The sequence below is a fragment of the Aedes aegypti genome, chromosome 2 (assembly GCF_002204515.2).
Source record: "Aedes aegypti strain LVP_AGWG chromosome 2, AaegL5.0 Primary Assembly, whole genome shotgun sequence".
NCBI classification, from domain to species: domain Eukaryota; kingdom Metazoa; phylum Arthropoda; class Insecta; order Diptera; family Culicidae; genus Aedes; species Aedes aegypti.
Window position 1 is genome coordinate 312,939,388 of NC_035108.1, and position 27,805 is coordinate 312,967,192.

The window sequence follows — 27,805 nt, forward strand, 5'->3', positions numbered from 1 at the left end:
GGAAAAATTGTACTTTTCGTGAACGGGTTGCTAATTACTAGGAAATTGCCTACCTTTAGGCGTTTAACGTGGGTAGTTCTGTAATTCACAAAGTTTAATTATGAATTTAACCAATCTATTAGTTGAGACTTGATTCAGATTCAGTGACCTCAAATTTACTGAGTAGCATATCTCTACTCTTGAAAACCTATCGTAGTAATTGATCAACTTCACCCCGGGATCAAAAAAATCACTTTTTGATTTCTAAAATTGTTTTTTTTTTGTGATTATATAATTTTGTCAAAATTACGATTAAAAAAATCGATAAACATCCAAGCAGTACTGGTTTAAAAAATATTGGGGTAATAGTACATGCATCCCACCAGATGTTATTGAACAGAATCGCTCGAAAGTAATCAACTTCACCCCATTTTACGGTATTTACGTTTGGAAACAAAAAACTTATACGTACTTGAGATAACAAACAATTGGGCTTCTTATTCTTCTGGGCTTTATGTCCCTACTGGGATAGAGTCTGCATCTCAGTCTATTTTTTTATGAGCTCTTCAACAGTTATTATTTGAGAGTTTTCTTTGCCTATATTGAGATTTGCGCATTTGTATTTTTGGTGATTTTTCAACCTCAATGGTAAGATTTTTGTATGGAAATCAAATATCTTTATATGACACATAACAAATCTCAAACCCCCACCACCAATAAACCCTTACGTAATTAATGGTCAGCCCCTTAGTACAAATTGCAGTTTTCGACTGACAATTTCAAATTCCAATTCTTGGCATATGTAGATTAAATGAAGTTCTATAGTTTAGCTTTATAATTCTAATTACATTAATCCACGTTTTGGGACTGCAGTCCAAATCAGATAAGATTTGAAATGCAGAAAAATGTACATACAAAATGATTGACTTATCTACGATGTTTTCATCTCACAGGACCCAACCGCATCTCCCATTCCGTGCCTCCTGAAATCGATACCAACATGTATCGTACCGCTGACGTAAATCTGCCTGATACTGACATCGATACCAAGGACAGCAGCAGCGGGAATGCTTTTGCACCCGAAACAGATGTTTCTACCGCAACACCGCCGGTATCGGCACCGGAATCGACGCTATTCATCCAGCACCGACAGGAGGAGAAACAGCGCACAACGGAAAAGACCAAAGAACCAAAGATAAAACATGAAATACCTGATGCCATCGATGATACCGATGATCAGCAACAGTTTGACAGTGCCTCTGGTGCATCGCAGCATCGTCCTTGCTGGGCATCGGCGTCAAGGATGCGTAAGCGGTAAGAATGTAAACGGTGCCTTTGATATGACCATTTGGAGGAAATTTGAACACTAAAATTTATTTTTACCAAAATTCCATTTACGCAATATTATGCAACGCAGATTGAGTTTGACACATAACATACAGTGCTGTTCTGAATAATAGCAGCGCATGTCGATTTTCATACAAAATGCTCAACTTTGACATGCTGTAGTTTTGTTCCCTTTCAAGCAATCGAGCTGAAATTTTCTCCACAGAACTACAAATATGATCAATTTTGTAACTACAAAATTTCAGTTTTTTCTGAGTCCCTGCCGAAAAGTGAAACACTAGGTGAAATTTTTCGAAAAAATAGCAGTTTTTCATTTTAAAATTTTTCTTCTACAAATATTTTAAATATTTTCGGTGTAGGTGTAGGTTTGATAAGTAGGAGGAGATTGTTCCAATGGTAAGTGATATACAATTTAAAACTATAATGTCAAGCCGAAGTTCAAATTTTTAAAACTGCTATTTTTTCGAACAATTTCACCTAGTATCTCACTTTCCGGCAGGGGCTTAGAAAATTTTGAAATTTTGTGTTTACAAAATTGGGCATATTTGTAGTTCTGTGGAGAAAATTTCAACTCGATTGCTTGAAAGGGAACAAAACTACAGCATGTCAAAGTTGAGCATTTTGTATGAAAATCGACATGCGCTGCTATTATTCAGAACAGCACTGTACTTATGAATGTAACGGGTATTCAGTAAAAATGAGAATAATTTCAATACCTTCCTGTAATTAAAAAAAGAGCGTATTTTTCTTCTCTCTAATAGAATTGCTCTCTGGACTCCCTAAAAATGAGTGGCATGTTTTTTTTCGCTCGGATGCTGGTAGTTTAATCGGATTCTATATCATTACCCGGAATCAGTTAATCAAATTGTCATCAAAGGAGACGAAAAACAAACAAAAATGCAACCACGCTGACTACCGTTTATCCCAACTTTTGCGGATTAGGATACAAATGAAAGCAAAATTGTCATGACAATCACAGGGCGCAACATTGTTGCAACTTTTTGAACATACGAATAATCAGTTATTTTAAACACAACACCAAATTTAACACAGAGAAAGTTATCGAAAATTGCAAAGCGAAGCCCAGAAAATCAACGTGGTGATCGATCATTGTCATATTCTGTTCAAGTGGTGATAAACTGATGTTGCGGAATAAAATTGTTGCAACAAGAATAGGAGATAACAATGTCTTTGTTGCTGCGTGTTGGGTGACAATTGATTCACTGCCCGGAATACAATTTACCGGAAGACCATTTACCGGATTTTTTTTTACCGAAATGAACCATTTACCAGAATGTACCATTTACCGGAAATTATAAGTCTTAGATTGAAAAATTAAACTCAACTGGGGAGTTCCTTTTGAGGCCAATTGGGGTACCGGTACCAGAAGAATGTACTATGGAATAAACGTATAATTTTCGATGAAAACGACATGCGCTATTTTTGGTGGATGGATCGCCTCTAGTATAGTCGATTTTCCAAAAGCTTTTTGTTTTATCAAAAAGTCATATAAATAATTAAGTTTTCACTAAAAAAAGGTCATTTACACCAGTAGTTGCCATCGTGTTCCAGTAGTGGATCAACTGACAGAGGCAGTGTTTTAAATAGATACATAAAAATAAAGAACACACAGAGATGATCGTTATGCTACATTCGAAATATTTCAGTTGCTGCTCTGAGGGAAAAATGTTAAACCTATGAAAAAATCAACTGTTTTGTTTCAAATTCCTTGAACTATTCCCGAACGCCTAGTACTGGAACACTAGCGCAACTACTGGAACACGTGTACCAATAGTGGCTCAAGCTATTTCATGCTCAAAAAATAATTTTATCACTCTTTTTCTAGAGGTTGAAATGTATCTGTTAATGCCATGATTTTAGATCTATGTTAAGGCTTTTCGTTATTTAGTTATGATTATTTATTGCTTAGGTAATCCATTATTGGCACCGGCACCCAATGTGCTGGCGTAAAATAAAACTCAAAAGAACAGCAGGTTTTTAGAAGAATGGTGAATTGCCTATGCTTAGCCAATATTATCTTAAAATGTGGCAGTGATGGTGTCGAAATGGATAATAATGTGGGCGAGTTGATTAAAACTAGTCGGAAAAGATTCCAACTACTCTATTGCGGATTTGTGTATCACAAGACTAATCAGGTATTTATTTCGAAAATATAATCGAAGATTTGAGAAACTTATGAGCACGTTGTCGTCAAGATGGCGTAGAACGATGCAGAGGTAGAGCGCGGACAGAAGTAATTAATGGAACCCACATGGTAATCGAAACAAAAGAACATAACCATGTTCCACATCCTCTGAGACTGGAAACAAGCCGTTACAGAGAAGCATTGAAAAAGAAAGCATCAGAAGGCGAAGAAAAACCAGAAAAAATAATTCGTCCTACTGCAGCTTATTTTTCCGTTGAGATAATCCCATTGGTTATCTGTTAGTATGCAGTTTACATAACCTCTTAAATAATTATGTTCCAAACAAAATATGGCTGCTATCACTTCACTACAAGCTGGTGGCGGCGTATGCAAAAGCTGGGTTTGAATGGGACATATTGTAAGAGTATTCGAATGCACCTTACATTCAAACAAACTGAAGCCTTGGCATTTTTAAACCCCAAAAATGTTCTTGAAGGTTTGGCAGCTATTCGAGTATGTGCACTTCAATCAATGCAGCCGTTTCTCGATTATGTCGAGAAAAAATATGTGCTGGGAAAAATAAGAGCAGTACGACGGTACCACGGTTTGTGTGTGTGTGTGTGTGTGTGTGATACAATCCACCTCCCACTGGCCGGCAGTGCTTTTATGGAAGAAAATTGTATGCATGTATTTAATGATACCCTTCGATATCTTTATATCTGCAGACAATTTTAGCCCAGGAGATGAAAGGTGATAGCTCTACTGAAATTCCAACGACCCATTTCAAGAATGGCAGTAAATACACACACATTCTGAGGTCATTTTTATTTACAGTAAGCCCCGCATAAAAACATCCAGATATCAAATGGATATATGCAATGTTTTTACACTTCCCGAATCGAAAATTATATTTTCGACCCTGGCACGTATTTAGTTTGAATTGGTAATAAGTGAGTAAAGTAAACAATAATAAAGAACGATTTTACCAGGATGTGAAGCAGTTTTTCTCCGTCGCTGCACTGGGGTTTCCGTAAAACACTATACACATTTTCACTGCACTCCACGCGTAACACGTTCGATCCTGACCGCATCACCCGCCCCGCAGGAGCAAGCGTCGCAGTCAAAGGAACACACACTACTGCAAAACAGGGGAAAAAATTCTCCGGCAACGAAAATACGCGCGAATCCGTCAGAAAAATCAATCGGACGACGCAAAACCGAACTGTCCTGCTTGGGCTTCACGAAGCACTACCCAGCAAGGCGCTCCAAAACAGGGAAAAAAAAAAATCCAGCAACGAAAATACGCGCGAATCCGTCAGAAAAATCAATCGGACGACGCAAAACCGAACTGTCCTGCTTGGGCTTCACGAAGCACTCCAGTACGACGGTACCACGGTTTCCTCCAAAATTTTGGTCGATGCGAAACCTTCTAGTTAAAGACATCTCACGTACCGTAAAACGGGGTAACTTTGATAGTTTTTTCGAAGAATACTTGAATATTTGTGCATGCTGTTTCAAAGAATAATAATTTATATTTTTAAAACAAGTACTGGCATCCTAGCTATCGATTGCAGTCGATAGATTTCCAAAAGATTTATTATGAATGGATGTATAATTTTTCATATAATCGAAAGTTGGTTTTCTGTTTTGGGGTAACTTTGATAATGGAGTATGATTCGAACAAAATTGAATGAATAACGAACATTTGTAGGGCATTGCATACATCTAGGCGTTTAACGTTATATGGAAATTTCTGACTTAGATTACAAAAATAGTCCCAGTTTGTGAAAATGCTATTCGCTAAGAGATTTGAGACCGTATTCAAGTTCTATGATAACTAGGCTGTCAAAGATAAGTGGCCAACTATTGAAAACTACATCAAATAGTGATCGTAGAACAGATTGTTTGTAAGCGTTTCGAAAATGCTAAAATTGTGGCAATTTTTAATATACGTATAAAAAGCCTCAAATGCACTTGATTCCAATGAAAATAGCTTTGGCATGAAGTGTCATACTAATACTCTTTACTTTTGCATTCGTTTTGCTTAACTGATTAACAGAAACTTCGTTATTTCGTTTAATATGTTGTGGGTCTCGCACTATCAAAGTTACCCGCATTATCAAAGTTACCCCGTTTTACGGTACTACGAATGCCATTGGGGGATACCACAATAAATTTAATTCACTCCTGAAGGGCGGAAGTGAACTGAAATTCTATGCTGTCTTAAAGGCGTTTAAGGAGGAAGAACAATCGACATCTGCGGAGTTTCGGAGGTACTTGCAAGGCGATGTGCCAATCAACAATCGTCGGACGAAGAAACTACAGCAAAATAGCATAAGCATAGCATAAGCATAGATGACCGTACAATTCGTAGTTGCTACTCCGTGATTGACCAGAACAATCGAAGTTGCACAGGGAATTAATGAATGGGGCTTGGGATTAGCTTACCATTCTTCAATGTACACAAATCGAGAGCTCAAATTTCAAAGTCAATAACGGCGCCGGCCACGTCCTTACGGTCATCGGGGAAGGGAAGGAATGTTAGTGTGACTACCGTTGTTACTAGAGACCGAGATCACCTCTGCATCTCCACGGTTGTCATGGAAAGGACATTGGGTTAGTGGGATAAGGTGAGATCTGGGAGTCACCAATGTTTGGTGATGCGATCCATGATATAATCACGCCTAACCGGATTCGCGAAATAATTCGATAATCGCATTGTACGCCAAAAAAGTGTTCGTCACTCGCCCACGCAAAAGCAAGCGACACGATCAAAAGATCAAACACTGTTAACCATCCGCGGCGCTTTTACATTTCTCTGAGCGAACGACGCGCGACAAGTTTGATCCTGCCCTCATTGCCCGCCCCTGCAGGAGCAAGCGAAAAGGTCGAAGGATCAAACACTACTAACGAACCGATCACTTTATCACACTTCGCTACCGACGCGCGACATGTTTGATTCTGCCCTCATCACTCGCCCCCGCAGGAGCAAGCGTCAAGGTCGAAAGATCAAACACTACTCGACGAAGAAACTACAGCAAAATGAAGAGAAATTTAAACAAGCTATTCGGTCAAGTCGTGATGTTACGATGGCGGATCAACTTCTAGCACTAGCTCTAATATTACAAAACAAATAAATATATTTAGCATTGAAGATTTTTATCAGTAAATTAAAATATTACATTTTAAACAAAGGAACATATATAAAATAAGTGATTTTTTCCGGTAAATGGAGCACGTAGCAGGAGGATTTTTCATAAAGTTATAAGCATTTGAATTTAGGCAAAATTTTGCCTATCTCAATCATTTTGCCTATCCCCTGTAGGTATACTGTGCCTGATGATTTTCCGCTAGGATTTTTGGTAACGAAAAGGCGGAGTAAAAGTTTCCTGTGACGGCAGGGTTTTTTCGATCTGATTTGAAACAATTAGAACGGTTACTCGTAGTATAAAAAAGGAGAAGTGGAGGAGTTTAAGCGATCGTTAAATGAAAAAATGAGCATTGTTTGATACTCTACCATCGGAATTCCGGAAACGACCGTTACCGTAATGGACATTACCGTTCATATGCCTGGCACGAGCCTCGACGACTCGCATACGCGAAGGCAATCAAAAGAAAATTGACAATTAGCGCATACAAACATTGTGATTTCATCCTTCACAGGACAGACGTCCTTAGCGTGAAAAGAACCCCCGCAAATCATGCGGCAATGTTTTGTTCCATGACCCCACTTTTGGCACTGACGGCACTGAGTGGGGTTCTGAAAATTTCTTCCAGGTTTCTGGAAATGTTCCCATGTCACACGGACATCGAACGTAAGTCTTGCTTTTTCTGAAGCTTTAATATTATTTAGTTTTTTTTTGTTAAAGTAAACTAAATAATATTCTTGAGAAAGCCCTTTCCGAACTATGCCAGATTGGGTTCTCTTTTTCATAATGATTACTTGGGCTGGGGAAAATCCAAGTAAATCATTTATTCCATTTTTTATCTCTTCAGGTGACTTATAGACTATATAAGTTATAAGTTATAGTCACTTGAGAGATTTTCAAGACGACTTTGAACTAACGTTCAGTTTTGTCGTCAAAAGCAAAAAAAAAGTGCTTCTTCTCTTCAAGATGTTTGAGAAGAAGTTCGCGATCTTCAAGAGTTTCCGGCAAAACGCGGCAGTCCCCTTTCCTTGCGATTTGGAAGGAAACCTTGACTCCCCTAATGGAGTTCAAGATCTCCTGCCTAAATCTCCCAAATTCGGAACAACTGACCACGATAGGCGGCACTCCTTGCTTCCTCACTTGAATCAAAGAGCTTGGGCTAGAGACTGCTTCGATTTGGTGTTCGGAAAATTTGTCTAGAGCATCGATCTGATTGCTCATTACGATGCAATTATCAACATTAACCATTTTACCCTTGGAAGAAAGCGCGTATTCTGGAGGAACGTTCTTCCTTCCATTTTTGCCACGTGTAGTGACAGTTTTAAATCCCACTTTTTTAGAAGGAAAATGTGAATTCAGAGATTCACCTTTCCTTTTGCTTGTAGTTGCAATAATGTTCAGTGAATAAACGAAAAAAGACCCAAGACGGTGTCCAAGAAGGATTACCACCGCTAGCTTTCGCTAACAGGTTTTTGTAGCACTGAAAAGTACTGTTTATATGCTTTAGGTAGTTTTTGAAAAGCTTCCAAGAGCAGAGAGAATTCGTGTACGCATAGCACGAAGGTATGATGCGCACTGAGACGATTTTTTTGTTTAATGTAAGCTTCAATGTTGCGAATTTACAAAACGTTCATAAGTATGTGCCAAATAAGTGTAGTATTGTCTCAAATTCCAATTACGTTATACTATGTAAATGGGATTACGTAAACCGAATTAACGGTTATATAAGTTACGTTAATAATGGTTTTAGTGATCATTTATTGAAATATAAGCCATCTTAAGAGAAACACTAAAAATATAATTCATGTTTTTTTAGTGATCTATTTCTAGGCTGCATCGGAAAGCAGGCGAATGCCGTTGCATCGGAAGCCGCAAACCAAAAACAGGAACAACCAGAACAGGACGACGGAAAACGGAAGAACTCGGCGAGGCATCCCGGCAAGGGAGCTCCGGATAATCGACAGGGTTGTGGTGGCAGCGATGGTGGTAATTCTGCAGCGACCACCGATGCCGGTACCATAACAAATTTAATGTCCGATGATGCCTTTAACGTGATGGCATTCGTGAAGATTGCACATTACGTGTGGGCTATCCCGCTGAAGGTAAAGAGTTAATACATTGTAAGCTGGGTTGAGTATTTCTGTGTCAGCATGTGAACATTTTTTTCATTATACGGTGGATGACTCTGCATTTAGCTTGTGGGATTCAATCATTCGGAAAAAAATATTCCATCTATGTTATTCACTTTTTGACCGCTTTCCCATGATGCCAACATTTCGAGCTTTACTGAATCGTGATAACATTGTAGAAGAAAATCAATTCCAATTTTGACATCCATCGCAGATATCGTCCGCTATAAACTTGTTTGTTAGCATTTGGCATAGATCATGATTACTTATGATGGAAATCGGTTTCTGTGTTTTTCTTCGCTTTCACTGCATTCAAATGTACGGCGGAAATAGTTGTCTATTCTAACGTATATCGTCATGATTTTGAATTTTCTTTATTTATGGCAGATGGATGATAGTTGATAAACTTGGAATCGTAAATCAGCGACAAGTTATTCAATATGTCGAATAATTTTTTTTTTTTCAATCGAATACTGTTGGTCTCTTCTCCATTGGAAATAATATAAAAGCTATGCAAAAATACGATTATGATTTGAGTACCGCCTGTGTCGTGAAACCAGTGGTTCTATACAAACATAAATAAAAATAAAAAAGTACATTTTATTCTTTTAACAAAACCGAAATGAAAAAAAAAATGACATAACTAAGGAAAGTGTACCAGGTCTGGTATTGGTTCCTTATTTGGCCATACGTGTTTTCTCGAAAACTTTCATATTTTGAATATTTTTGAATGTTTTAACATCAAGATTCATTTGATATTAAACTACTAAAACACACAGAATGATTAAAAATTTGGAAATAATCAAATTATCACGTAAGGCGAAATAGGGAACCATTATGTCCATAGCTGGTACACCTACCCTATAGCTGGGTTTGTTATTAGAGCTTATACAAATATATTTCTTCGGTTGATTGGCTATACCGGTCCAAGAAGCGTATAAAAGTCCGTTTAATCGTGATTTACCGATTTCTTCCAAGAGACTACAACAGGTTTTTAGTTGATTGATTGTCTCAGGTTTTTAAACGATTTTCAAAATTCTAAGTATTCCAAGGAACCCCTAGGGGGTTCTATAGGCTTCCAGTTTTTTTTCTCAAAGGAATCCTAGGATGCTTCTAGAGATTCGTGAGGAATTTTCATGGGATTCTAAGTAGATTTTTAACGACTCTTCGGTGCACAGAAGAGCGAGAGTGTGGTACGTAAGCAAAGAGGAAATACCTACAACATAAGTGAAAGGTAAAAGGAAAAGTGATTGGTTAGATTAGGTCCTACGAAAGTAGGCAAAATCAGAAAAAGTAAAGCACACTGATCACTCGATTATGGGTCGCCTAGTCACTCTATTTTGAATGCGATTCAAATGAAAATGACTTATAATAAGCATAAATGGAATGAGCTTAAATCTTGATTGTTTTGTACTTCATCCTTTTGTTATTATTTTCACCACGAAACCTCTTTACCAACAAAACAGAATCCTAAAAATTATCGATCCCTCATCAAAATAGTTCAGGAAAGAATCGTTGATCCCGGATATTTGATGTAGCTATAATAAACTCTTACAGCGTAATATGTATTCTATAGATAAAAACACACACCCTGTTTTGAAGAACTGATAATGGAATGAATGAATTAATATACTGTCAACTTAGTGTATCAAACAAATAGAAAACGTCTGCTACAGTATTCAATTTAAAACAACGTTGAAACACAGACAAACAGACGAATTCTGATGGGTTTGATTCCCGATCGGTCCAGGATTTTTTTTTGAAGGAAATTTCCTTGGCTTTCCTGGGCATAGAGTATAATTGTGCCTGTTACATGATATTTGAATGCGAAATTGCAAAGAAAGCTCTCATTTGATAACTGAGGAAGCCCGAATTGAATACTAAGCTGAGACGCAGGCATTGTCCCAGAGAGGATGTAATGCCAAAAATAAGATGACTTGCACCTTCTGCGGGTCTTGTCCTTATTTCTTGAAGAATGCTCACCAGATGATGTAAGCTTGGGCTGTGTGACGGATTTGAAAAAACAAAAAATGTTCTGAGAGTTACGTCTATTTGTCTGTGATTAAAGTATCGTTGATGGTTCACATGTGTATCAATCTAGAGGATGGCAAAAACATCCATTTCTTTCCATTTCTTTCTTTGCTTTTTGCTAGAAGATTTGAGACCGTATTCATGTTCTATGATAACTAGGATGTCAAACATAAGTGGCCAACTATTCAAAACTACATCAAATAGTGATCGTAGAACAGATTGTTTGTAAGCGTTTCAAAAATGCTAAAATTGTGTCAATTTTCAATATTCGTATAAAAAAGTCTCAATTGTTTTCGATTCAAATAAAAACAGCTTTTAAATGAAGTGTCATACTAATATTCTTTAGTTATGCATTCGTTTTGCTTAACCGATTAACAGAAATTATGATATTTCGTTTAGTATGTAGTGGGTTACGCACTATCAAAGTTACCCGCATTATCAAAGATACCCCGTTTTACGGTAACAAATTCTGACGGATTTGAACTTTCTTTGCGAATTTAACTAACTTATCTTTGGCTTGGGGACAGAAGGCGGATGAGTCAAGTCCATCTCATGTGATTGACTGTAGTTATTCAGAAATCGTAGGTCCACATTTCTGAGTTGTAATTAATTATGATACTTTATTTAAAGCATTATCGCTTTTGAATCAGTACCGTAAAACGGGGTAACTTTGATAATGCGGGTAACTTTGATAGTGCGTAACCCACCACATACTAAACGAAATAACGAAGTTTCTGTTAATCAGTTAAGCAAAACGAATGCAAAACTAAAGAATATTAGTATGACACTTCATGTAAGAGCGGTTTTCATGCGAATCAAGACCATTTTAGGCTTTTTATACGAATTTAAAAAATTTACACAATTTTAGCATTTTTGAAACGCTTACAAACAATCTGTTCTACGATCACTATTTGATGCAGTTTTGAATAGTTGGCCACTTATCTTCGACAGCCTAGTTATCATAGAACTTGAATACGGTCTCAAATCTCTTAGCGAAAAGCATTTTCACAAACTGGGACCATTTTTGTAATCTAAGTCAAGAATTTCCATATAACGTTAAACGCCTAGAGGTATGCAATGCCCTACAAATGTTCGTTATTCATTCAATTTTGTTCGAATCATACTCCATTATCAAAGTTACCCCAAAACAGAAAACCAACTTTCGATTATATGAAAAATTATATATCCATTCAAAATAAATCTTTTGCCAATTTATCGACTGTAATTGATAGCTAGGATGCCAGTACTTGTTTTAAAAATATAAAATGTAAATCTTTGAAACAGCATGCAAATATATTCAAGTTTTCTTCGTAAAAACTATCAAAGTTACCCCGTTTTACGGTAATAGAAAACGACAGTGGAAAATATAAGGGAAGGGGTTATAAAATGAACAGTTTAAGGATATAATCTTGTTTCTAATAGAAAAACGATGAATTTGTATATTTCTATCACTCATCAAGAAAAGGATTTTAAGCAGCGACACGAATTCAAACTGGGATAGCTAAATTGTCACTTATTTTAATCGTTAGCAAAAACAGGTGTAAATGTTAATTTTACCTGAACTATGTGGGTTACAATGAACAGCTGTTGGTGGTAAAATGAAAACCATAGGGAATATGTAAGCAAAATGAATATTTTTGAAAATTTCCGTTTCATTTGAGAAAAAATATCCATAAATGATTGTATCATATTCAAAAAAATCCTAAACTGTCAGATTTGACATCATATCATAACGTCATTCACCTCACTGAAAAACCTTTAGACCTCGGCTTAAAATTACATTACAATTTTCTAAAATCTAATTTTCGTAGATGTTTTCACTTTGATTGAGCTCCGTATCAACCCAAACACTCTAATTTATGCTCTAAATAATTTTTCCACCACTTCACCTTTGTTGAAATTCCTTTTCGTCAGCGTCCATTTATTACGTAACGCTAAAATTGGGAATTTTTGACCCCCTCGCCCCGTCAGTAACGCTTTTTGTATGGAAAATTTCAAATTTTTATATGAGCCATAATGCTTGAGCCTACTCCTCCCTCCCCCTTGAGCGTTACGTACTTTGTGGATAATTGATAACTCAGATCAAGCCGTCCAAAATAGAGCCTTTTTTTTGTGGTAAATCAAAAGAGTTGCAAATTAATTGTCCTGTACGTAATTTTTTAACTAGGAATCCTTAAAAGAATAGCCTTTTGTAGGGTGCCAGTACCAATGGTAGTAATGTACCAGAAGATTGGGCTATGGAATAAAACGTACCGTAAAACGGGGTAACTTTGATAATGCGGGTAACTTTGATAGTGCGTAACCCACCGCATACTAAATGAAATATCATAATTTCTGTTAATCAGTTAAGCAAAACGAATGCAAGACTAAAGAATATTAGTATGACACTTCATGTAAGAGCGTTTTGCATCTTAATCAAGAACATTTTAGGCTTTTACAGTCACCCCACAGTTATGGATCAACTAAGGGTCATTTTTCAGAACAACATATGATTAAAAATCATGGTGACGCTGTACAAAACAAAATTACCTCACTGACACTGCAGAATATAGTTGTTTTTGAGAATACACCTCAAAATTCGCGGTTCTTTACGAAAAAGTGTCCATTTTGACAGAAATTTCAAACGATGTCCACCCCACAGATGTGAATCAGTGGGAGAGGAGGATCCCTATTATGGATCAAATCGACTCATATTATGGATCAGAACACTATAAAAGCAATTTATCTGCGAGGGAAACGAATGGTGTGTTAGTGAAAGCATAAGTTTTGGCGTTTGTTTCGGAATCGTCTTATCTTTGATTCATAACTGTGGTATGGTGGTCAATGCCCCACAGTTATGAATCAACGCTTCGGGGAATACGGTTGACAATTTATTTCCTACGGTCGGAAAAAATATGCTTAAGCATATTGTAATTTATTGCAATGCTGTACAGATTTATGGTTCACAAAGGTAAAATGTGTTCTCCATAATTGCAACTATATTTGATGAGATATTACTGTTTCAATCCAACTCTGATCCATATCTGTGTGCTATCCATAACTGTGGGGTGACTGTATACGAATTTTAAAAATTTATACAATTTTAGCATTTTCAAAACGCTTACAAACAATCTGTTCTACGATCACTGTTTGATGTAGTTTTGAATAGTTGGCCACTTATCTTTGATAGCCTAGTTATCATAGAACTTGAATACGGTCTCAGATCTCTTAGCGAAAGCATATTCACAAACTGGGACCATTTTTGTAATCTAAGTCAGAAATTTCCATATAACGTTAAACGCCTAGAGGTATGCAATGTCCTACAAATGCTCGTTATTCATTCAATTTTGTTCGATTCATACTCCATTATCAAAGTTACCCCAAAACAGAAAACCAATTTTCGATTATATGAAAAATTATATATCCATTCAAAATAAATCTTTTGCCAATTTATCGACTGTAATCGATAGCTAGGATGCCAGTACTTGTTTTAAAAATATTAATTGTAAATCTTTGAAACAGCATGCAAAAATATTCAATTTTCTTCCAAAAAACTATCAAAGTTACCTCGTTTTACGGTACATTTTTCGATGGATATGGAATAAAACGATTTTTTTTTCGTGGATGGATCGCCTCAAGTTTAGTTGATTTGCCAAATGTCAGCTTTTTATACTATCAAAAAGTCATATAAATAATTAAGTTTACGCAAAAAATTTGCTCCCTTGCATCAATAGTTGCCGTCGTGTTCCAGTAGTGGATCAACGGATGGAAGCAGTTTTTAAAATGGATGTATAAAAATGAAGAAAAGTCCCAGAGATGATCTTTATGCTTCATTCGAAAGATATTAGTTGCTGTTCCGAAGAAAAAATGTAAAACATTTGTAAAAATTTACCATTTTGTTTAAAATTCCATGTATCATTCCCAAACGTCTAATACTGGAACCCTAGCGCAACTACTGGAACACGTGTACCAGTAGTGGCTCATGTAATTTTATGTTAAAAAAAATAGTTTTATCACTCTTTTTATATTTTTCCCATATAGTAGAGGTTGAAATCTTTCGGATAACGCAAAAAGATCTCTGTTAAGGCTTTTCGTTATTTTGTTATGATTTTTCATAGCTTAGGTAGTCTACTAATGGCACCGGCACCCTAATTGATTATTGTGTGTGTGTTTGTACAATCCATCGCCACTGAGCCGGCAGTGCTTTTATGGAAGAAACTTTTTTCCAACTGTTCATGGAGTTTTATTCATAGTTTCAAATAAATTCAGCCCTGGAAATGGAAGGTTTATAGCTCTACTCACCCAACAGTGACCCATTTCAAAGATGCCTGTACATACACGTACATCCCAAGGACGTTGTCGGATACAATAAGCCACGCATTAAGGTATTCCTGATATCAAATGGATATCTGATATGCGTAATACTTCCCAAATTCGCTTAAGGTGAAACAGATTTGAATCAACTTCTAAGATTGCACTAAAACTTCAAAGGCACAAATCTCGCAAAGAAAGCATCCAACAACCGTGCACTTTTTATTTTGTCTTTGTGCAGTAGCAGAAAGCTTAAAATAAGAAGATCAGAAACGTTTGCCAACTATTTCTCCAGTTTTGTGCCTTTGAAATCGTGAGTAGGGGCACAAGTCGGCCATTGTGCCGGCCATCTTTGGATTCTGAGATGTTTCACCTTAACGCTTCGATCTTGACGCGTATTTAGTTTCACCCCTCTACCGGCAGCTTCATTTGTTACCGCTTAAAAAAATATTCAAATCGCGATAACTTGTTTGTTTCTTGATATTTTTGCACATTTTTTTCACGGTTGTGCTACTTTTCCCCGAATGTCGTTTCCCCGAACGCCAGTTCCCCGAATGCCAGTTTCCCGAATATCCCGTTTCCCCGAATAGCCCACTTCCCCGAAAAGTTTTCGGCACTCATATTTGTCATAGCTTTATACATTTTAGGGTGGTGAACGTACTGGTCATCTAATATGCACCCTTCTTTATTTGATTGCCGGTTCTTACTAGTTTTACCGTCCTCAGCATTTTTGGCAACACGCGTCTAGCCGAAAACGACGAAACACCTCCTTCTTTTGATTGCTTATCGTTGTTTCTAATTCACTATCCTGCCACTGAAAACTATGATAGCACCTATTTGAACTGCTACACTTTTCGGGGAAACGGGTCATTCGGGGAAATGGCATTCGGGGAAACGGGTCATTCGGGGAAAAGTAGCACAATCTTTTTTCACATGCTCTCGAATAACTCTTCTAGTTAAGGAATATGTGTCGATATTGATAATGTGTCTGGATCCGGAGATATTCCAAAATTCCTTGGGGGACATACGCGTAGCCATAACCCTCGTAAAAATCTCAAACTACAATTTTTTTTTATCGTGTTCGGATATTCATTCCACGGAATTATACATTAATGCGAGTATGTTGTAAAAAATTAAGCAATTTGGTGCAGCCGTTCTTGAGTTATGAGCATTTATGTTTCTAGTACCACGCTGGCCAAATAAATATCTTAAAAACTCTTAAAAACCTCATATCATAATTTTCAGATTTCTTCAAGAATACTGAACCGATTTGTATGATTTTTTCAGAGTAGCGCCTTATTACCTGGCATTGTATAGTGCACATTTTATTTTTTAGTTAAATTGACTCAAAACAAAATGGCCGCCAAAGACATTTTATATGGAGAATATCTTCAAAAGTAGATCACCAAAGATTAATATCGACACAGATTCTCAAACTAGAGGAGTTTTTTGAAATCTTGTGATAAAATTGTGCAAAAAAATCTAGAAACAAAAATGTTATCGCGATTTTAATATTCTTTTAGCGGTAAAAAATGAAGCTGTCGGTAGAGGGGTTAATATCCCAATCAACCCCGAATATAAAAATAGAAATCTCTCACCAAAGTTTCGTGATTCTAGATTTTGTAGCATATAGGGTAGATGTACCAATAGTGGAGGTACTAAGCACTATTGAACTTCATTTAACCACCTAAATTTAAGAAGCGCAATTAATGTACATGTTAGTGTTGTAACGGGAAGTAACGACCATTGGCTTAATGAGAAAAAATGTTTCATCGCAGTAATCCACGGCATGTCAGTGAAAAATAATACCTCCACTATTGGTTCACTGTTCCTTTAGTTGTGGTATATTTTTAATTTGTGTTCCTATAGTTGCGGTATCCGTGGTTTTCTTATGGGATTCTCCACTATAGGAACACTTTACCGCAACTATTGGTACAAGCAATAACAGTTTTAGCAATTTTAGTGATATTTCATCAGTTTCAATCAATTTGAACGCTCTTTTCAACTATTTCGTGTATCAACAAGCCAATATGTCGATTGGCAGTGTCGGTTCTGTGGCTAATTTAATTAAATCAGTGAAAACGGCACTACCGCAACTATAGGAACACCCACAACTAAGGGAACACTTGCCCTACCAGTTTACTCCATTGAACCATCATCGTTTCCTGTATTTGTTTCTTTGTTCCAGTTCCAATTCATCCAAGGCGGCTTCGGCGCTGTCTGCACCATGGAAACAAATATCTTGCCACTTATTATCCTTTTCTTTCAAACAATCGTCATCACAAGACCACACATCATATGCGTACATATTTAAATTAAGGGATCAATCCAATCACATTTTAAACATCGTGGTTTCAATAACATCGATTAATTTTTCCGATCGCAGCATCGGGTCATTACTACACATCAATCCGGCTGGCAGATCATCAGCCAAATTGCTGACCCAATCGTGAAAAATTGACCTTGAAAAAAAGAAGTACTATCTATTGGTTCCAACCGCACGTTCAATCATCACTAATTAAACTTTATACTAAACAAATCATTCCTCCACTATACATACACATACAGTCGTTGGGGGTGAGAATGGGTCAAAAAGGGATATGTACGATTTATTTATTGAATAACTATCGCAATTTAACTCCAATAAACTTCAAATTTGGTGTGTATGTACTTTGATGGTACATTAACAACTGTTCAAAAAATTAAAGAAAAATATTTATTCACATTTTTCCCTCAAATTGTCTTCAAAGTCTCATCCCCATTGCCAAGAATCCTATTCAGTTTCCCCAAAGGTGAAAAGAAACAATAATTATTTTAAACCTTCACAATTAGTTAAATTTCGGTGCGACATACCACGATCAATACATTTCAGGCAGATGTTGACGACATAATCCCGGTATTTCAGCGATCCAACTCATTTGTACTTCCGTGAGATGTTTCTATAATATGAAAACACTGATAAATAATTAAATCCAAAAAAAATACATTTGATAAAATTTTACGATGTTGCTGCGCACGAAACACAGTTGCTGGTTTGAGAAGTTGTCAAAATCAGGGTTGGGAAAAAATCTGAAATTTACTCTACAGTAGCCAAACAAAGCCAATCACTGTCAGCGAAGCCAGTGAAACTCACGCCCATCGCTGCTGTAGGCAAAAAGCCTTGAAAATTGCAAAACACCTGTTGCTCTGGGCAACCCAAAATTACTGTAGAAAAATGTTTTGACGTTGGATAACGTCTTACGGCAACATACTGGGGTACAATTTCGAAAAACGAAAAATCGCTCGCGTCACGAAAAGTGGTTAGATTTTGACTGTTAATAACTTACTAATGCCCGGATAGATTTTCTAGATTCTTGCACCAATCGATTGGAAATCTTTCTACGAATCTACTCCAACAATGAAAACTATTGATTCTCATGGCTAAACTATTGAAAAATTGAGAAATATCGAAGCATGTCTTATTTTTCGAAGAAAAGCACATTTTTCCTGTGTATTCCTGACACAGACATCATTGAGAGATATCTTAGCCACTTTCGTCTTTCGAAGGGAAACGCCCCTTTCGGTCTTCTTCTTACTTCTCTCTATTATCTCGTGTTCAGTCAAAGCCAATCAAATTCCACTTCACGCGCACGCGCACGACCGCATTTTAATTCAATCGTCTTCGGTAATCTTTTGGTGTGTTTCTGTCTAAGAATGGAATGAAAACCCAGTTCCATGGATTGTGACTACCACCAACCGTCCTTATCAGGACGACAATTTAATTTTGAAAGAGAGTTATGAGAATTTTACACCGTGAAGAGCGACATTACTGGTGAATGGATTCATATTTCGGTCAGTCATTTGTCACATGCATGCCAAAGCGATCAGTATAAACTTGTCAAATTGAAAGCTAAAACTTATCAGCAACAGCTTTGTTGATGATTTGATTTGGTAATAAATTGTCGATCGAAACCAAATAAGCGCACAGAGAAAACTGCAAAAATGCTACCGCCGCCCGACGGGAACCTAGCTAAAACTTTGTTTGCCGTTGAAAAACTAATCATCCGAAATTTAAATTGGCAATTAAATAAATTAATTAATTAATAATAGGTGAAATATCTTAAGCCGTAACTCTTTTACGTGGAATACATTGTTGTGGCTCTGAAAAGGGCCGTTTTGCTTGAAATTGCGTCCTAATTCAATTTAAACTCGTTCGCCACGGATACGACGAGCCAGCTAGAAGGCCTTCGGCATGATGGTGACACGCTTGGCGTGGATCGCGCACATGTTAGTACCCTCAAAGATAGGCCTCGCTCGCTTCCTGCTGGGCCATGACGCCAAGCTGTGTAATCGCAAATCGCTCTTGAAGTCCTGAGCGACCAGGCGCTGGAAATACAACTTGTCGATCAGCAGCTCCGTAGAATTCTGGTAGCGACGGATCTCACGCAGAGCGACCGTTCCTGGCCGATAGCGATACGGCTTCTTGACTCCTCCGGTGGCTGGGGCGCTCTTGCGAGCGACTTTCGTGACCGGCTGCTTGCGAGGGGCTGCTTTCCAGCCATCGTCGTAGTGGTGTTCTCTGGACGGATTGAAACAAACGAATGATTGAATTTGCGCGGCTGCCGGTCCCTTTTATGACCTTCTCTTGCGAGCGAGCGAGACGAACAGTGAACAGCGAGCGAGCAAGAAGAATTCATCCATCGCGTACCGCATAAAAGCAGCCGAGCCGGCGGCCGAGCATCAGTTTTGTTACAATCGTTGCCGAAGTTAGACCGGCCTCGGAAAAGAAAGCGCCAAGCGTGACAACATCCAGTGCATCATCACCAAGCCCGCCATCCGCCGTCTGGCTCGCCGTGGCGACGTCAATCGTACCTCCGGTCTCATCTATGAGGAAACCCGCGGTGTGCTGAAGTCATCCAGAATTCTGTCGGCTACGCTCTGAAGTGGCAGGGCCATACGCTGTACAGATTTGGAAGCTAAATCGTCCCCATCACCGACAGCAAAACTACCACTGAATTCACAAACCTGAGCATGAAATGGCGATCGACGATATCCTCACCCAACCGTCCTTTTCAGGACGACAATTTAATTTTGAAAGAGTTTCGAAAATATTTCACGCAACATTATTGGCAATAGTCACAGCAACAGAACTGTCGGTGAATCAAAAATAATAGTTTTGGTGAAATTTTTAGTGATTTGCGGTAAACATTTTACCAAAATCAGTAAAATTCCAACAATATCTACAAATTTTGTTTACCGAATGTTCCACTGCTGAGTTATTATCAAAATTCGTAACTCACCCTTAGTGTGTAGACAAGAAAACCAGCATCAATAATTTACAATCATTAAGGTGAAGAATAATCGAAGCCAAACCTCAAATTTTCAAGAGCACGGATCTGGAGAACCGAAAACCCGTTTGAGCTGAAAACTTAATCGATTGGTCACCACCAGCGAGTGACCAATCGATTAAGTTTTCAGCTTAAACGTATGTATTGAAAATTTGAGGTTTGGCTTCGATTCATCTTCACCTTAAGCTGCTGCAAATCCAGTGTCCGGTTTGTGAAATCGCTGGCTACGAGATGGCTGAAGAAAATCAGCTCAAGCCGCTTGTTCAAGCGCCCATCATCATCGCCACCGCAAATCTTATCGGGCGAGGAGGATTTCAACCTGTTCGCTGGCAAAATGTGTCCGCGTTACTCGATTCTCACAGTTCAATCGGCCCTTTTCAGTGCCAACAAATGTGTCCTAAAGAGTTATTTGTGTAATATTTGCTAATGTGTTTACCATATTCTTACATTTATTCATCTCGTAGCATCATACAATATCTGATTAGTTATGAATAATTGACAAAACGACAAATCGAGAATGTTTCCGAGTCGTGCTGGCGGAATGCAATAAATATATTTTCTATTGTTAAGGAATGATTCAAATATTACATAACCCAAAATGTGCCAGTTCTAGACCCCCTCCTTCCCCATGTAACAACTTTTGTATGGAAGATTTAAATTGTGTATAAGGGCTGTAACACTATGGAAGACCCTCTCCCTCCCCCTGTGACGGAACGATATATTTGAACGATAAGGCCTGATGTCGTCACTGCGTTCGCATGTTTTCCAATCTCCGTTGTGATGCGCCGTCATTGCCAAAGCCAAGATAAAATTTTCCTCAGTACCGCCAGATGCAAAAGTTATCTTCTTTTTTTTTCATTGGGATGTCTAGTTAGACGGCTAAGACCGATCACGGTCCATCTCGCCAATTAATCTTCTTTAATGATGTCTATGATTGGCTATAGAAGGGGAGGAGCCTAGGTCCAAATTTTGGGTGTATAAAAGATACAGACATCATCTGTTTGCCATCAGTTTCGTTTCAAGCGTCCGAGATGACGCAACCTGGAGGTCCCGTCCGTAAGAAGCGCGTGACTTTTGATCGTAGAAATCTTTCTACGATCAAAAGGAAGGCACGCCAACGGAAAAGGAAGAAATACTTACAAATGCAATTTGTAAGTATCGACAGGACAGTCTTCCGACGCGGTAGTAACATCCTTGTTACTATCACGTACGGAAGAGTCTAAGAAGAGCTTTCAAAAACGGCCCTTTTCAGGGCCAAAATTACGATTAAAGAGTTGTTTTGGACAGATTTCAGTGATTATATTATTAATCAGTTAAGGACTGTTCACGTTTTAAAGCGGACACTTTGTTTAAGCTATATCTTTTGACGTAGGATGACGTCTCACGGAAACATACTGGGGTACAATTCCGAAAGGCGAAAATCGCTCGTGTCGCGAAAAGTGTTAGATTTTGACTGTTTATGACTTACTAACGCCCGGATAGATTTTCTAGATTCTTGCATCAATCGATTGAAAATCTTTCTTCGAATCTACTCCAACAATGAAAACTATTGATTCTCATGGCTAAACTATTGAAAAATTGAGAAATATCGAAGCATGTCTTATTTTTCCTAGAAAAGCACATTTTTCTCGTGTATTCCTGACACAGACATCATTGCGCGATATCTTAACCACTTTCGTCATTCAAAGGGAAACGCCCCTTTCGATCTTCTTCTTACTTCTCTTTATTATCTCGTGTTCAGTCGAAGCCAATCAAATTCCACTTCACGCGCACGCGCACGACCGCATTTTAATTCAATCGTCTTCGGTAATCTTTTGGTGTGTTTCTGTCTAAGAATGGAATGAAAACCCAGTTCGATGGATTGTGACTACCACCAACCGTCCTTATCAGGACGACAATTTAATTTTGAAAGAGAGTTATGAGAATTTTACACCGTGAAGAGCGACATTACTGGTGAATGGATTCATATTTTGGTCAGTCATTTGTCACATGCATGCCAAAGCGATCAGTATAAACTTGTCAAATTGAAAGCTAAAACTTATCAGCAACAGCTTTGTTGATGATTTGATTTGGTAATAAATTGTCGATCGAAACCAAATAAGCGCACAGAGAAAACTGCAAAATGCTACCGCCGCCCGACGGGAACCTAGCTAAAACTTTGTTTGCCGTTGAAAAACTAATCATCCGAAATTTAAATTGGCAATTAAATAAATTAATTAATTAATAATAGGTGAAATATCTTAAGCCGTAACTCTTTTACGTGGAATACATTGTTGTGGCTCTGAAAAGGGCCGTTTTGCTTGAAATTGCGTCCTAATTCAATTTAAACTCGTTCGCCACGGATACGACGAGCCAGCTAGAAGGCCTTCGGCATGATGGTGACACGCTTGGCGTGGATCGCGCACATGTTAGTACCCTCAAAGATAGGCCTCGCTCGCTTCCTGCTGGGCCATGACGCCAAGCTGTGTAATCGCAAATCGCTCTTGAAGTCCTGAGCGATTTCACGAACCAGGCGCTGGAAATACAACTTGTCGATCAGCAGCTCCGTAGAATTCTGGTAGCGACGGATCTCACGCAGAGCGACCGTTCCTGGCCGATAGCGAAACGGCTTCTTGACTCCTCCGGTGGCTGGGGCGCTCTTGCGAGCGACTTTCGTGACCGGCTGCTTGCGAGGGGCTGCTTTCCAGCCATCGTCGTAGTGGTGTTCTCTGGACGGATTGAAACAAACGAATGATTGAATTTGCGCGGCTGCCGGTCCCTTTTATGACCTTCTCTTGCGAGCGAGCGAGACGAACAGCGAACAGCGAGCGAGCAAGAAGAATTCATCCATCGCGTACCGCATAAAAGCAGCCGAGCCGGCGGCCGAGCATCAGTTTTGTTACAATCGTTGCCGAAGTTAGACCGGCCTCGGAAAAGGAAGCGCCAAGCGTGACAACATCCATTGCATCATCGCCATCCGCCGTCTGGCTCGCCGTGGCGACGTCAATCGTACCTCCGGTCTCATCTACGAGGAAACCCGCGGTGTGCTGAAGTCATCCAGAATTCTGTCGGCTACGCTCTGAAGTGGCAGGGCCATACGCTGTACAGATTTGGAAGCTCAATCGTCCCCATCACCGACAGCAAAACTACCACTGAATTCACAAAACCTGAGCATGAAATGGCGATCGACGATAAACCAACCCAACCCGACCCAACCGTCCTTTTCAGGACGACAATTTAATTTTGAAAGAGTTTCGAAAATATTTCACGCAACATTATTGGCAATAGTCACAGCAACAGAACTGTCGGTGAATCAAAAATAATAGTTTTGGTGAAATTTTTAGTGATTTGCGGTAAACATTTTACCAAAATCAGTAAAATTCCAACAATATCTACAAATTTTGTTTACCGAATGTTCCGCTGCTGAGTTATTATCGAAATTCGTGACTCACCCTTAGTGTGTGGACAAGAAAACCAGCATCACTCTTCGCATCTTGAGTTGGCCAATCGCGACGACGAGAAACTGACTAAATTGCGGTCCGGCGCGAACCAGCAGACAATCAATTGCCGGAGAAGCAGATTTAACTCATCCGCTAGCATTAAGGCACACGGGCAAAAACGGGGAAGCCAATTTTACTGCAAATTTCTCTCTACTATTGACATAACTGAGAATTCTGATTACATAACACTGCTCCAGTTTGAATTTTTGGTAGTGCGATTTATTTGTATTTTGAAAAAAAATATCAAATGCATTTGTTACCTTGTTAATTAGAAAACTAATCCTTCAAATTGATTGCATATTTATCTACGTGTCAATGCCAATGCAAAAAACTATGGATTACTTGTTATAGGTACACTATTGAAAATTGCTAAAATTTTGGTAATAGTGATCATTGATGGAATTTTTACATGGCGTACAATACAAATACAATTTGGTTTATGCGACCATAAAATTTAATAATTTCACTAGGGGTCATTCAAAAATGATGTCAATCATTTGGGGGAGGGAGGGTGAAACCCCGAAAAACGATGGCCGTCAAATTTGAATCTTCCCCTAGCGCGAAGCGCCAATTTGGCTGCTTTTCACTCAGAGCCAGTGTAAATGGTGCATTTATCAAATTACTGAATAAATATTGATATCATTCATAAAATTCGTAGTGGATCGAATCATAAAAATGTCATACATTCCTCTTCTTGCCTAAAAGTTCAATGTGATTATTAACAGCTCCCAAATCTGCCTCTCTTGAACAATAAATAACATAAAAGTAGAACTATTTCACCATAATCTATTGCACGCAAAAGGCATATTCCCTATCACAGACATCAAATTCACATACCATATCAATAAAGGATTTGTATTTCACCTTATTTCGTACAATTTGTTGCGAATGTTCTCGTGATAGTAGCATAGCATAAACTGACTGTACATGTCAATGGTTGCTACTCCGTGATTGATCGGAACTGGTAAGAATTGCACTACGATCCAAATGAATAAGGGATGGGAGTTTCCGCTTACTCTCGAAGTGCAATTTTAGCAGATCTAATATTATTGATCAATAACGGCGCCGGCCAAGTCCTTACAGTCAGTTGGGATGGGGAAGGAATGTTAGGGTGTAATGATTGTTGCTTCTAGAGACCGAGAATACCTCTGCATCTCCACAATCACCACGGGAAGGGTGTTTATTAGTGAGGAAGGAAAAGATCTGGGAGTCACCTCTGGTCGGTGATGCGATCCATGGACAAGGGGGAAATATACGACTTGTATTTAAAGCTAGTTTTGTATTTTTGTCTCGAGAAGTTTTTGGAAAAATTACGTCAACATCTATAATGTCGAACAATTCAAAAGACGTTTTTATTAATGACGAAAACTGAAAATTACATGTATATATTTTAACTTATATGAAACAGGAATAATGCCGACACTTGTAGTGACGAACCATACATAGTTTGTTTGAAAATTACATATGAGTATTACTGTGCATTTTGTCTCGATATGGTAGAAGTTTTAGAAAATACGTCAACATTCACAATGTCGAACAATTCAAAGGATAATTTTTAATAATGTCAAAAAGAGAAAAATATATGTATATTCAAATTGTATAAGAAAAAAGCATAATGCCGACACCTATAGTGACAAACCATACAAAGTTTGTTTTAATATTACATAAAAGTTACGCTTTCAAGAAAATATGTGTTATCATAAGCATGAAACGAACTCACCAGTTGGCCATCCATTCTCGACTGAACACAAAACTGACACTGACAGCAAAACTTCTTGGCGTCCCGAAAATAAACCGTCTTGCTTGGGCCTTCCCAAATACGTACCCAGCAAGACGCTCCAAAACAAAGGGAAAAAAAAAAATCTCCGGCGACGAAAACACGCGCGAAACCGTCAACAAACTCTATCGGACGACGCAAAACCGAACCGTCCTGCTTGGGCTTCTCGAAGCACTCTGTTGCGAATGTTCTCGTGATAGTATCATTCAAAGTTGCGTGATATTTTTTCAAGTGTAGTTTTGTGAAACTGTGAGTAATGAATTCAGAATACTATGTCTGATCATTTGGCTGCGAAGTATATGCGCAGTTCGCGGAAGCGTATAAAGGAGCAGCAACCGGACGAAGCACCGAAGAAACAACCGAAAACTGATGCAGAAAGGGCTCGGTGTTATCGAGCCAGAATGAGAATGGCCAAGGACGACGCTGCTTCATCTGCTGCTTGGGATGCTGGTGAAGGGACTTCGCGACAAGGTAGGGAATTCGCTTGTTACTCTGATTACACAGCGTAACAAAAATGACATTTAGGCTTGTCAAGAGAACCAAATTGTGTGTCTCTTGTTGATTTGTGGTTGGTGAATCTGATGCCGTTCTCAGAAATTTTCCAGCACGTCACAATTTTTAGCTACAGGTCGCCAAAGATGAATAAAACACTGGTTTTATTGATGTTTACATAAAATTTAAAGTATGATTTATCAAACTTTTTTGTGATCTTATCCACCAAGCATGCAAAATAGGACTTTCACTTTCATTTAAGATATAATTTGGTTGAAATTGCACGGTTAATTTTAGATTAAATTGATTTTTTCAACATGTAAAGCCATGTTTGCAGTCACCATACAAAATTCTTCGTTTCTCTGAAACGGCACAATACAATTATTTTCAGAACCATCAAAAAATAATTTTTGAGCGCCGACAATATTATGATTTTTTATGATAAGTATTGTTTAACACATGAAGTTTGAATTCTGTGGCAAATTAAGCAAATAAATTTCCATACAAGCTGTCAAACTTGCATGCAAGTTGGCTGATATAGGAAAATTTGCATTTTCAACAGCCAATGTCTCAAAAACTAGACGTGCTGTGATATTTTTGAAAACGGCAATAGACTGAGCAACTCTTAGTTAAGTTAATAGCGGTATTTTGATGCTTGAGACAAAATCGTGTTCCGCAGTGTTATTTATCATTAATTGTTATTAATAATTCGTACCGCTAAAAGGTAGTTGAGAATTCCCGACTAGTTCTATCTAGCATATAATATTCAAAAGTATAATTAATAATTATATAGAAATAAATAAGGATATATCTTATGTTCGTTTCACTGAATTGAAGTGTAATGTTATTCTGTAAATCTGGGTTTCCGGCTTTTGCGTTTCATTCAAAGCGTTAAAAGTCTAATCGCTGAAATTATGATATAAGAATACACATTTTTGAAGGATTTTCTTTTAAGTAATTTTTTGTTTACTGTAGGACCCTGTAATTCGATATTATTTGTTACTTTCTTTCCTGTGTCTGGTAACGGTCTGTAAGTGCTTTACTTGCGATAATTTCAATCATATTTTCTATTTTCAAATATTTATTTTGATTTTGATTGATTTGACGTTTCTATTTTCGGAACACATACTTATGGGTGGTTAATGAAGAGTGAGAGGCTTGATCACGAAACCCATATACTGGAACAACCGATTAGGTGTTGTTTTAGTTGCTGCAATCGATTAAAAAGCTTTTCACATTTACACGTCTTTCTAATCAATCCACAGTTTTCACTCTGATGTAATAAAAGGTAAAGGATAATAAGTTTATTGAATAAATATTATATAAATACTGAATAAATGATTTGGAAATATTGTATTAATCCAATTATATTTTATTAATATTTGGGGTCAGAGCTGAATAAATTCTTAAAGTTATATCTGTTTAATTTATCAATTGAATTGTACCCTACCAGTGCTGCAAACATTCGACACTTTGCGCGACGTTCGTTTCGTTGCCATGATTAGCAGTCATTTTATTTTGCTACTTTCATCCGCTACCGTCACCTCTTACACACAGCACGAGCGGTAGAATGAACATCGAGAAACACACGACAGCCTATTACGAAAAATGTCAGAAACAAACTAAACCTTAACATTTCCTAGCGAAATGGTCGGGGTC

At 38.0% G+C, this 27,805-nt stretch overlaps 1 protein-coding gene across 1 annotated transcript in view; it reads left to right on the top strand.

The window, feature by feature from the left end:
* Positions 1–27,805, top strand: part of LOC5577471 (ATP-binding cassette sub-family C member Sur) — a 227,405-nt gene that overhangs the window by 32,057 nt on the left and 167,543 nt on the right. The window contains exons 3-4 of the mRNA XM_021845711.1: positions 933–1,293; positions 8,438–8,723. Coding sequence (XP_021701403.1) covers positions 933–1,293; positions 8,438–8,723 — 647 coding nt within the window. The remainder of the gene's footprint in view (positions 1–932; positions 1,294–8,437; positions 8,724–27,805) is intronic.